The 13437-nt window shown below is 41.4% G+C and overlaps 1 protein-coding gene across 3 annotated transcripts in view; it reads right to left on the bottom strand.

Annotated features, from left to right (window-relative positions):
• Positions 1–7222: 7222 nt before the first annotated feature.
• Positions 7223–13437, bottom strand: part of CFI (complement factor I) — a 39934-nt gene continuing 33719 nt past the window's right edge. For all 3 annotated transcript variants that reach the window (XM_045515778.2, XM_045515777.2, XM_010953673.3), the window contains 3 exons: positions 12874–13151; positions 9031–9135; positions 7223–7634 (listed from right to left, as the gene is read on the bottom strand). In XM_045515778.2, the coding sequence (XP_045371734.2) occupies positions 7417–7634; positions 9031–9135; positions 12874–13151 (601 nt within the window). In that variant the 3' untranslated portion in view covers positions 7223–7416. The remainder of the gene's footprint in view (positions 7635–9030; positions 9136–12873; positions 13152–13437) is intronic.

The raw sequence follows: 13437 nt of genomic DNA, 5'->3' as shown, positions 1-13437 counted from the left end.
TTTTTCCCAGTGCTGAGCAGAATCCTTAAAAAATAACTGCAGTAATTTTTACCAGCGCTATAAATATCTGGTAATCATAATATCCCGGCAGTCACCAAGAATTTTACTGTATGATCCAGGGCAATATTGCAAGTGTTGAGAATAGATATGTCTTTTCTATAAGAATTACTGGTAAATTTTAGTTTGGCGTTTTGTGTTTGCAGTGAGCTTCATGGGTTTAGAACAAATTTGCAGTAACCCCCCCCCCCCTTTTTCCAGCAACTGTGAAGCTGGAGAGATCCCTGCCAGAATGAGGACACGGGGTCTAATTGTCCTTCCAGCCCCTCTCGACCCTACCTGGAAGCCCCTCAATAAAATGATTTGATCCCTGCCCCCACAAAATGTGCAGTGCAGATCTCATTAGAATTATATCCTTCTTTATTAAGAGGTTACTCTGTGCCAGGCATTTCAAGTACTGGATATCTCACATTCAAACACTGCTTTTCAGTAATACAGCCTTTGGATGAGTTAAAAACAGAAAAAAGGTGTCTCTCTCTCCCCAGACAGATGTAGCCTAACCACAGGCTGGGTTAGTGGAGAATGAAATGGCTTTAGTTTGCCCTCAGGTGCTCAGGCAGGCACCCTTGGGCTGTGATCAAGTCACACCACAGTGGAGGAAGAGGAGAAACATGCTTGGGAGGTATTATCGTTTTTACAGTAAAGGAGTTGAGGTGCCAGCAGAGAAGCCATGTGACAGTATCCAGTCAAATCAAGGCTTCTTTCTGCTCTCACAAGATGCCAGAGATTTTCTTCTTAATTTTTGGGCTGCAAATTTCAACACATTCAGAAAAGAAAATATAATATCTATTTTTTTAAGCTTTCTGAAACTTTGGTTTTCTCATCTTTAAAGCGTGGATGTTGGATTAGAGTACCTCTGAGATTCCACCTACATCCACCACCGGAACCCTTAAACCAGGCTTGGTTCTTTCAAATCTTCAGATTCTTTCAATTCTTCAAGGAAACTCTCTGAAGGAAGCAGTGGAGATGTGGAAAGTGGTCATATTCTAGCTATAACTTGATGCCAGAGCCAACAGGATTTATCAGTGGATTGACTATGGTGTATAAGGGAAAGCAAAGAATCAAGCATGACGTAGAGGTTTTGGCTTAAGCAATTGGAAGGATAAAGAGTCCTTACTAACTAAAATGGGGAGGATTCCAAAAGGAGCAGATTTCAGGGAAAATTTAGAAGATTAATTTCAGACACACCATGTTTGAGAAGTTATTCCGAATGTGTAGTTCAGAAGTGGGATAAGAGCTAGAAATAAATTTGGAAGTCACCAGCACAGAAATCGCTTGTAAAGCCATGGGACTAGAGGAGGGCCTCTGAAAAGTGAGTGTGTAAAGAGAAGTAGAAACAAGGTCTAAGTTGTAGGAGGTCAGGTAACTAAGAATCAGTAAAAGAGACTATGAAGGAGCAGCCATGTGCAGCAGGCAAGTGTTATATTTCCGAGTGTCTAAGAAAGAACCATCAATTCAGCGGGGTGGGAGAAGATGAGGACAGGATATTGATCAGTGTATTTAATAACTTCACAAGAGACATTTCTGTGGAATACTGGGGACAAAACACAACTGTATTCCGAGGAAGAAAAAATAGGAAGAGGAACTGGGGAAAGAAATTATTGTCAAAATTATCAAAATAAATTACAAAAATATAAAATATGTTGTTTCTGTGCTGATTCTTGTCTAAGTGTTATAAACGCTCCTGGAAGGGGAACTTCTGGGTGGCTGAACCCAGGCTGCGTTTTCTATAGAGAGCTTCCCAGTACACTTATAAGCATAATCACTTAGATACACCTTCTAAAACCCCAGTGGTTCCTTCACTGTACATGGACATCATGGTATGTAATGGTACTAATGAAGTAAGGAAGAACAATTTATTGGGTTTAATGAAACACATTAACTCAGAATGCTTGGAAATGAAGATATTATGCAATCCTTTGGGTTGTGTGAAATAACACAGAATCAACAAAATACAGATGATCAAGGGCAGTTTCTAATTTTCAGTCTTTTCCAGTGTCTCACTAAATGGTCTCAGCAGTGTTATTGTGCTGAAAATAAATGCCACGTGGTGAAATAATCCCAACCATAATGATCAATCTCTGCCTAGTGCTAAGGCTGGAAAGTTAGTTTCTAAAAGGGGCTCATATTAAGGGGAAATAAGTGCTAAGTTCCAGCCTCTGCCTTTAAAAAAAAAAAAAATCAATGGCTGAATAGCTTTCCAGCTGGGGATGAAGTGAATGACAAGAAATGGCTGCATAAACTATGAACAAGGGCTGGTTCCATGATTTGTTGAAGGTAATGACTCTTTGCTTGGAGAGGTCTATTATCACACAAATTTGATCAGTGTCTTAGTCTGTTTGGGCTGCTATAACAAAATACCATAGACTGGGTGGCTTATAAACAATAGAAGCTTATTTCTCACAGTGCTGGAGGCTGGAAGTTCAAGCCAGCATGGTGGGATTATGGAGAAAGCCCTCTTCGGGGTTGTAGACTGCTAACTTTTTGCTATATTGTCATATGGTGGAAGAGGTGTGGGATCTCTAGGGTCTCTTTTATAAGAATACAAGTCCCATTCATGAAGGTTCCAACCTTGTGACCTAAACACCTCCCAAAGACCCCAGATTCCTAAAACCATCACACTGGGCATTAGGGTTTCAACATATAAATTTTGAGAAGTTAACCTAAAACAAGAAAACAGCCAGTTATGTGACCAGCAAAACAGGTTTATTCAGAAAAAGCAAAGAATTTCAATTCAGGACATGCTTCTATGGCCAACCATATGCAAGTCCACATGCAAGCAAAGGAAAGGAAACTCTTTTATAGGAGAGAAGGGGAGGTTGGGAGGAGCTGTTATAAACAAAAAGTCCATTGGAGGAAACTAAGGGTTTGAAGTATAGTAGCTTTTCATTGGCTGAGTTGTGACAGTCTCTCATTGGCTCAGCTGTTGCACCGCAAGAAGAAAATCTTTTCCCTCCTGCTGGCAGTAGTAAAGTAGTGTCATTTCCTGCTGGAAATGTAAAGTAGTCTTTTCCTGTTGGGATCTGTACTATTGATTGATATATGGAGTGGTATGTGTGTGAGAGCTTGCCCTTCTGACTTCCCACTTTAGTGAGATTTCCCTTTTTTAATTTTCACAGGGTGGACACAAACATTCAGACTATAACAATCAGGGAGAGAGATTTTCAAGTGATCTTTGTACATAGATGTATGATTACTCGGCACTCAGAATGAGCACTTGGAGAAGATGGAAAGGAAACTGCTTAGGTAAGATTGAATTTTTAGACCATCAGAATCAATTTAGGTGTGTGGTTTTTCTACGTAGAGTTTCTGGCTACTTTCACATCTCTGGTTGATTTTTAACTTCTTATTTTCTACCGCATACTATATATCTTCCCTGGGCTCCCAGAGACAGCACAGCTTCAAGACATCCTTAACTAACTAAACCTACTTCTTTTCCTCTCTTCCCTTTATTTCTGCAATCAATGGCAACATCAATCACCCCATTATCCAAGATAAAACCTGGGAATTATTCTAGACCCCATCCCGCTCTGTCATCTCTTCTGTCCCCAGATGTCATCTATTTCACTCCTTAGCATATCTAGAACCAGTGCTATCACCTTTAAAAGTGCCCTGCTTTGGTTTCTACCTTCATCATTTTTCATTTGTATTACTCCAGTAATCTCTTAATTCTCTTCCCTACCTCATCTCACCCCCTCCAATACGTCTTCCTCGATGCCTCTAGCATGAACTTTCCAAAGTCCTTCAGTGGTGCTAACTCTGGCATGAGGCCCTCCGTAATTTGGCTTTTCCTCCCTCTCCAGCTCCTCAGCTGTGCCCTGGGCTCCAGTCATGTGGAACTGCTCTCTGTCCTCCTGAGGCTGAAGTTAGTTCCTCAAGCCACAGGGCTTTGCATTTGCATCTGCCCAGAAAGTTCTTCCTTAATTCAGATTAGGCTCACCTTTGGGGAAGACTTCTTGTACTCTAAAGGCTGATTTATGAGTCTTCCATGAGGTTTCCTTACCATTGTATCTAGCAAAATACAGATTTATAATTTATTTTTCCATCTCCCTCATAAGATGGTGAGTTCTGAGGCCAAGCTTAAATACGGTGATGGCAGAGCTCTGACGTCTTGTGAGCTCCATTTGTTGACCACCTTCAGGGAAGACCATGCTAATTCTCAGAAGCATAAATGGCAAAGGGTGAAGCAGCGATGGCAAAGGGTGAAGCAGCGATGGCAAGGGGTCAAGCAGCAGTGCCCAGTGCCCCCTCTGCATTACAAGCTGTACATGGAGCCTGGGGCCCAAGCTGGTAGCTGTGGGAGTCTCTGATGAGCAGGTCTATGGTGGTCTCTGCAGCCTCCAACTCTCTAGCTTTTCAGGAGACTCTCTGAACTGCATGATATTCTTGAATAAATCTATTTTTTCATTAACCCAATTCCATTGGCTTCTGTGGTGTGTGAGCAGGAGCCCTCACACAGACCTGTGGGAGAGCCCCGGAGTCACATTATCCTCTCCTGCTGTTCCAGGTCTCTGCCACACGGGTTCGCTGTAGAGAAGCTGGCTCTTCATTCTTCATGCCCCATCCTGGTCCACGCTGTTGTGAGGCCTCCAGATCTTAGGTCACTGTGCGAACTGGTCCTTCCAAAGCCCACGATGCCACACCCTCCTAGATTAGCTGAATGTGCCCATGTGCTGGGTTTCTCAGCTTGCAACCCTTAGTACTCTTTTTTTTTTTGTCTCATACACAGATATCTGCTAAGGTGCCACATGCTTCAAGTTTGCTGGGTCAGGACAAGGTGATGGTTTTAAAACATGCCACAAATTCTTTGACACCCTTCCCAAAAAGAGATGGATTATAGTTCCTCCCCTAGAACCTGGTCAGGTCTTTGTGATGAAAGTGAGGCTAAGTGACTTCCCAGGCTGGGGTAAAATAGTCAGTGCAGGTTCTGCAGGTATCCCTGGGACAGCTGTCAGCTGCTGTGTAAGAAGTCTGGTGCCCCCGAGTCGCCATGTTGACAGCCCATGTGGAAACACCACATAGAGCATAGAGAGAGATGACTGAGAACTCCAGCTGTTGAGTCCTCCCACCTAGGCAAGAGACATGTGAGTGGAGAAGCCTTGGAGATGATGCCTGTCCTAGCCTCGTCTGATGGCAGCTGGATGAGAGGGTGGAGGACTGCCCCACCAGCCCAGTCAGTCCCCGGGCGCAAGAGCAAAATCATAAACAAGTGCTATGTAAATCACCGCACAGCCATAGAGAACCAAATACTCTCCTGAACTCAGTAACAAAAGGAATTAAAAATCTGGGCAGTATGGGAGGGGAGAAGGAGTTGCTGCTTATTGGGCACAGAGTTTCAGTCTGGGAAGATAAAAAATTTCTGGGGATGGTTGCATAAGAATATGAATATGCTTCATGCCACTGAACTGCACACTTCAAAATGGTTAAAATGGTAAAATTTTTGTTATGTATATTTTATCAAAATTTTTAAAAGCAAAAAATCTGGGCAGTAACTGATTTTGGAATATGTGTAGAAATGGGCATCATATTATTAAAATTTATATTATTAAAACATTCATATTATTATTAAGGACTCTATCCAGGACTGGACCCCAGGTTTCGATGGTAATATTTATGTGAAAAATATACCTTTGCCTTCAGGATGATGATAGCTGTGGTTTAAAAAATAAGATAAAAGCAGCTAATGTTTATTCACTGAGCACCTTTTATGAACAAAGTGCTATGGGTGCCAACAGAAGGAAGACAAAATCTCTCAAGTGTCTTACGGTGGAGTGGGGGCAGGGGGCGCTAGCTGGGTGAGCATCGAGGGGGAGAGGTGGGCAAATGAAAACAGAGTATGTTGGGTGATGACAAGCGCTACGCTGAGATTAAAGCAGGCTCATGAGATAGAGGGATGGTGTCCACTGCACTTTGGGGCCATAGGAGATTAAGGAGGGAGGAACAGGTTTAAGAAGTGGCAGAGCTTTGGGTTGGCCTTGTTTCTTTGGAAATGCGATTAGATACCCAGAAGGAGGTGTTACGTACTCAGTGAGATACACAGCCTGGAGTTCCAGGAAAGGCTAGGGTTGGAGACGCGAATTTGTGAGTCATTGTATAACTGAGCAGAACCCTATAGGGCCTTCCCAGGACAGACCCCTCCCCCATATCCTCTGCTTTAGCTCCTCTCGGAAGTACACTTCCTGAGTTGTTTTATAGGTGTTAAAACCCCCACCAAATGGGAGAAGTTAACTACGTGGTGACCACGAGCACGAGCTCGAAGCCCCCAGGCCTCCTGGAGCCTGAGGATTGATGTTAACGCCTTGTGACATCAACTGTTACATCATCAACCAACCAGAGAATCGTAGTACATGAGCTGATCATAGACCCTGGGATGGCCCTCCCTCACCTGACCTTTAAAAATGCCTCCCTGAAACCCATCGGGGAGTTCAGGTGATTTGGGCATTAGCTGCCCTGGACTCCTTCCTTGTCTGGCGCCTTACAATAAATGCTGCACTTTCCTTCACCACAACCCGGTGTCAGTAGATTGGCTTTACTGCACTTGGGGGAGCAGACCCAAGTTTGGTTCGGTAACAGTTTGACCGTGGTGGGATTTAAAGCTGAATCTAGGTGAGTTCACCAGCACAAAGTGAGAGAAATGACCAGAAGGAAGAGGCTGAGAAGAAGGCTAAGACCAGCAGGCCAGGCACAGAATGTGATGCCCTGAGGGGCTGACTACTGCTGCCTGGGGGCAGAGGGGGGTGAGAATGGTTAAGTGACTGTGAGGTTTGACACCAAGGAGGTCAGTGATTGTGCTGTAGTATCTGTGGAGAGGTCTAAAGAAAGGGTCAAGGAGAACTTCTGAAATGAGGAACTGAAGACCAGTTTTTCAAGAACTTTCAAGAGCTGTGAGGTCAGTCATTATGACAGGTATTATGCTAAACATTTTACTTCAGGATGCAGCTTCATTTTCTCAAAATTCCAGTTTCCATTTTAAAGGTAGAAAATGAGACACAAAAAAAGACAGTAAATTGCCCAAGGCCAAGCAATGAGTAGGCAGTAAAGCTGGGATTTGAATCATGCTTTTGTGAATCCACTGTCCTTCAACTACCTAACCCTTTAGTCCAGTCAATATAGCACTCCTAAATAAATAGATAATTTAACGTCATTTTCTAATAAATAAAATATGTATGATTGACTAAAATATTTATTTGAGAATTATACAGCAAAATTCCAATACAGCATAAACTTCATAGAGACTTTTAAAAAATATCCAATAAAATTGTCTTTTTTTTTTCTCGAAGTACTAATTGTGCAGTATCATTTCAATTAAAATGGAATTCTTGAGAGGAAAAGAGCAGAAAGAAGAGAGAGATCATAGCTTCAAACATTGTACTGAGAAACAAGAGATCTTCCTACGTGAATGCTAATCCAGTCAAAATAATTGGCCACTTTGGTGTAAATGCCTGGGAACTCTGATTTTCCACAGTTTTCACCCCAACTCACAACACCCCAAACATAAGACACATTGTTGGCATCCTGACAGACTAAGGGGCCTCCAGAGTCCCCTTTACAAGCATCAGTGGAACCGTCATCTGTACCTGAGAAAGACAACGGAGAAAGAAAGTCACACACTCACTTCCACTTGTCAAGGCTGCCATGCTGACTACCTGCCTCTTCCACCAACGTCTGTACCAACTTCGACTTTTTTACCCTCTCCTGACAAGAAGTAAGACGCGCTGTCCCTCACAGACCCTGGCTGGGCCCACAGAGCCGTAGAGATGCCGGGTGGGAAGTACTGTCTGTTCTACTCATTCTCCAAATTTAGCAAGTGCTCTCTATGCTTTCTCTCCTTTGTGGAAGTATTTACTATGATGAGTTAGCAATCTGAAAGTAGCATCAAAGACTGGGTGGGAAAATAATAGGAGTACCTAGTGCTTAATATGTATTCATTGTTTTAATCCTCACCACAACCCTATGAGGTAAGTATCATTATCATCTCTTATTTTAAGATGAGACAAATAAGGCACAGAGGGGTTAACTAACTTGTCCAAGGTCATCTAGCTAATAAGTGGCAGAGCCTGGACTTGAACCCAGGCAGCCAGACCTCAGAGTTTGTCCTCTTAACTGTGATTCTGCCCCCTGGTAGATTTTGCGCTATTCTCCCTTTTTGTCCTCTGTAATCCTGAACTCCGTTTTAAGATGTGAGGGCACAGGGAATGGTCTGCTAACTTTCTTTTCACTCTAATGACTTCCTAAGATTTTTAAATCACTGTATCCAAGAAGTTATAGGATGCCAGTAACTCTGCCTTGTTCTGTAATCCACAATGTATAAGTGGTTTCAGTAGAGCATCTGAAATGCTCTATGCTGGCGGGGACCCTACCTTTGAGTCAGCACCCGAAGTACCGACTGCTGTAGTTGTGTTAGCCAGGGGCAGTGGCTTCTCTATGATATTAAAGGAGAGAGTGGCAGGTATTGTAAGAAGTGCAATGGGATTTCCAAGGAGGGAGAATTTACTTCCAAATGGATGAATTTGAAATGAGGTTATTTGGATTTTTATTTACAAGAGGTTTGGGTTGGGTCCTGGATATACCACTTCTTGTCTGTGAGGCGTGGGCAGCTGATGTAGCTGCTCTGCGTGTCACTTTCCTCATCTGTGAAGATCACCAATTTTGCAGATGAGGAAACTTGCTCAAAGTCACACCAATTGCAACCGGTAAAAACCAGAATATAAACCCAGGCAGTCTGGTTCCAGAGTCTGTGCTCTTAGTCACCTGGCTATACTGCTATGCAATAGCTTAACGAAGATTCTTCCTCTGGGTAGTAAGTTGTGGGAACTTGAGCTGAGGGGAAGGGACTGAAAGAGTTTGATGATGCAACAGCTAGAAGGCCAAAGGAAAGGGTTTGAGGCCCTGAGCAGGGGGTGACAAGGTGGGGAGGGAGAGGAGTTTGGTAGTGGGTATGGCGACATCTCCGAGAAGCCCCTCAGTACTTACCTGCACACACCATTTCTTTTTCAAAGTAGCGATTTGAATAAAACTTAGAGCAGTTGTCTATTAGATGAACTTCACCCCACTTAAGTGAATAGACTTTTTTGTCATCTAAACAAAGTGAGAAAACAAACAGACATTTAGAAGTTACAAATGAGAAATTGAAATAAATATTTACTCTCATAATTTAGTAGACCATCAGGACCATTAAAAAATATGTATATTCTTTAATGTATTTGTAAACCTTTGAGGATAATTCATTAACGTATTTAATCACACACTGCTCATATCCCCAGTTTGTATAATTGTCTTTCTAAAAATAGTCAAGGGGCATTATTGAACCCAGGGCCCAAAGTCATGCTCATTTAATAACGAGCTGGGTGCTCTGAGGTGAACGAGATAGACTCCTTCTGCTCTGACCACTGAGTTCGGGGGGATATCTATCAAAATCTGGGATCAGGGTCTTCTCACATAAATAGCTCCTGTCTTCTTACAGCCTCTTATTTTCTTGAAAGTGCTTGTTAGAGTGAAAACAACTTTTTAGTAAAAGAATTTAAAATGAAGAAAACACATATGAAGTTATCAGTATCTATGTGTTTTTGTGTGTCTGTGAGGAACTCCATCTCCTAAATGATTTGAAAGTGATTGAAAGAGGACTTAGGATTTCCTTTCCACTTAAGTTACAGATTTGGGATTTGAACATTTTTGGTCCAAGGAAAGAGAAGGGCCAGGTACTGTTATTGACTAACAGTGCAGGGAAAAACCTAAGAACACAGCATGAGTTGTCTCAGGTTTAGGGAATGAATCTTTGCCCCATCTCCCCTCATCTTTCTCCCAGCTTGCAGCAATTTCTACCTGCTCTAGGAGGGCAGGGGCGAAGCCTGATTCATTCACTGCTGCACCAGCACCAGTTTCACGCTAGCACAAAGTACTTGCTTAATAAATAGTTATGTAATTAAGTAATGCATAAACTCAGTAATTCAATGATACACTAAACACTTTATGCCAAATGACTTGCCTCCTTAATTAATCTGTAAACTACCTGGGGACAGAGACCTCTGGCTTATCCTGAGAGGACACCCCCACAGACCCCAGCTCTGTAGTGAGCACATAGTTGTTAACTGTAGGACAAAAATTCTTCTCTTCTGGGAAGCAGAGGGAGAAAAATAAATCCACCAACATATATGGCAAATCAGGAAAGAGTTTTCTTTTTTCTCTTTCAAGTCCTACTTCAAGTTAGTCTTAAGATGACTACCTTCTTCAGGATAAGAGCGTTCCAAAAATTAGTAATTTATTATTTCCCCTAACTCAGGAGAAGACTTCAAAAACTAGCTCTTGGACAGTGTGAGTAATTTTTAATGACTCAGGAGATTACTTCCTCCCCTGAACTCTTGTTTTGTATATTTCTCGAGGCATCTGTCACATTCTGCTGGCTGACAGTGGCATTCATGTCTGATGGCACTTCTGAACTGTAAGTCCCGTGAGAGCTGGCTTTTGTCATTCTACTTTGTAGCCTCAGCACCTAAGTTTGTTGACTGGGTCCATATTTTTCATCAGTGAAATACTAACACTTTGGCATTAATATCTTGCACTCACAGTAAGGGCTCAACAAATGTGTAAAACCACATTTGATTAATAAACAAATCAATGCATAAGAACATATCTACTAGTTTACAGAAAATACATAGAATAGAAGCACATATTAAATGCCACATAAGGATACACTCAGACAAATTCAAGGCGTGGAAATTCTAAATAAGAATGACCTAGTTTCATTTAAAATACTTAATTTAAAAACATTTTTTTTGACAGCAGTTTTTTGGGGGAGAGCAGGTAATTAGGTTTATTTATTTGTTATTATTATTATTATTTTTTAATGGAGGTACCGGGGATTGAACCCAGGACCTTGTGCATGCTAAGCACACACTTTACCACTGAGCTATATCCCGCCACCCTCATTTAAAATAAATACATTTTAAATAAAAGAAAGAGGTAACAGTTCTAAATTTAAAGAGATTTAAGAAAAACAACCACTAAATGCAATGTTTGAACTTTGTTTGGATTCCAGTGGAAATAATCTGGCTGTAAAAATATTTTGTAAATAATGGACGAATATTAAACACAGATGGTTATTAGATGATAACAGAAAATGAATTAGAAAATGAATGGAATCATTTTCATTTTGTTGGGTCTGAATGGTATTGAGTTTTTGTTTTTGTTTTATTAAGTCCTTACCTAGTAAAAATGTATAGTGGAGTATTCATGGGTGAAATTACATGATATCTGGGATTTGATTTAATATGCTCCAGGAAAAATAAGTGTTGGGGGGAATATATTGAAAAGCTCCTGATTGTCCTTTGGATCCATTCTCCACCCTTCTGTGCCCTCCGCTGCCCAGAGAGCCTGAGTGGGAGGGACTGCCTCAATAGGAATGTCTTCACTTCTTTCCAACAGGGGACTCTGGCAGAAGGGAAGGAGGGAAGGCGTGAGGATAGCAGGAGTGGGGCTGGCTCTAACCTTCAACCCAAGATCATTACTTCTCTCAAGGTAGCCTGCTCTGAGGCTCTTTCTCCTTCTGGTAACTTCTCCTTTGCCTTGTGCCTTCAGATCTCGGAAAGGACTCAGCTCTGGTCCTGCTAGTCCTGGGTCCATGCATAGCCCTTGTGGTTCCCCAACCTGCCACCCACAACTTTGTTACTAACCCCTTTATAGGTAAACTTTCCTAATTATCCTACTGTGATTGTGATCAATTCAGGGAGATAAAACAAGAATAGTAGAATGTTGATAATTGTGAAAACTGCATGATGAAAAGTAGGCTTGTCATACTTTATCTCTGCTTTTGTGTTTACATGTTAATGTGCATATGAAAGTTTTTTAAAAACAGAACAAATATAAGGACATAATACTTTCTGGATGAATTAATTACTAATACAATTCAGTATTTCATAAGTCTTGAGTATTCAAACATACCACAAATGCAAGTTAATTTATATGCATATTTTATACTTTTCAATATGGAATTTATAAAGAATGTTTTGGAATAGGAGTTTATAAGTTCAAGTTATTTATACAGAGAGTTTGAGATCAAAAGGAAGCTAAATTTCTAGGCTAACTCTTCAAGATGAAGGAAAAAGCACTGGCTAATTTAATTCTAATCTATCTCTAATTTAGGAGATCTTTTAAGTAAGTCGTCCTTAAGTGTCTACATCTCTTGCTCATATGAATGTTCACTTCCAGTCTTCTTAGAAGCTCAAGGAATGTATTCTTTATGTTCCCTTTCTCTTTGTGGGATGTGGGGGTGTAAAAATGGAGAACAGGGAGCAGAGAGGAGAGAGCAGCAGGGTTGTAGGATCGGTGACTCAGCCTATACTAGGACTATCCCTTTGAAAACCTTTTTAATCCTCCATCAGTACCTTTCCAGTGAACCCAAAAAGTCCATGCTGGATGTCCCCCTGTCACTCTACTTTTTTCTTGATGAATGGCTAACCCTCAATGTATGTTTTAGTAGCACAGAGTACAGGTATCCTTTGAGACTCTGCATCAGGATCTATTACATAATTGGCAGAACCCAGGGAAAATTGAAAATGTGAGATTGGGCCCTTGAAAAAATGATTAAAAAGTTAATGATAGTGACAGCAGAGCAGTAAACAAGGCCCTATGGTGCCCAGAGCTGGGGTGCTGGACACCTACTCAGGTCCTAAGCCCATGAAGCCAGCCCTGGCTGACACTCACTTTCCTGGATTTGACACCATGTTTATCTCTGAGCACTCAGAAATTAGCTCCAATGCATTTCTAGTCCCATTCCTTTTCAACCTCTGAATTCTGATTAACAAGTTATAAAACATATACCTCTCTCTCGACCCCAGCCGGAAATGATGCATTTATCGTTAGGCTGAAATAGATATGGAGACCAGGGGACACAGGCAGGGACTGAATTAAACAGCATACATTCTTTTCGGCTCGGGTGTTTTTTCATTTCAATCAAAGCTATGTCATTTTGGTAAGTGCTCCCATTGTACTTCTCATGGATAATAACTTCATTTACCGACTGAACGGTTATCTCAGAGTTGGGCTTTAACCAGTCTGTAAATGATGCCCATATTTGGTAATGATGAGTTTTGCTGGCTCTGTAACAGAAGGAAAAAGGAAATAAATACACTGGGAAAAAAAAAAAACTAAAAATTGGACTTTTGATGCTTCAGCTTTATAACTTTCCTTTTTAAGGAGCTTTTTTATTTTCCCAGGTTTTTAAAAATTTTTTTTCATCCTTGCTGTCATGATGCAGTGCAACTAAATCTTCTTAGGGCAGAATTAAAGAAAGTCAATAGGTAAATGAAAAGAGGAATAGTTCATCTAATTGCTCAATGTCAGGGACAGAAAGATGTCACTAACAACCCGAGATGCCAGAAGTAG

This window comes from Camelus bactrianus, chromosome 2 (assembly GCF_048773025.1).
Source record: "Camelus bactrianus isolate YW-2024 breed Bactrian camel chromosome 2, ASM4877302v1, whole genome shotgun sequence".
NCBI classification, from domain to species: Eukaryota; Metazoa; Chordata; class Mammalia; order Artiodactyla; family Camelidae; genus Camelus; species Camelus bactrianus.
The sequence above is the reverse complement of the archived record's forward strand: the minus strand, read 5'-3'. Positions and strand labels throughout refer to the sequence as shown.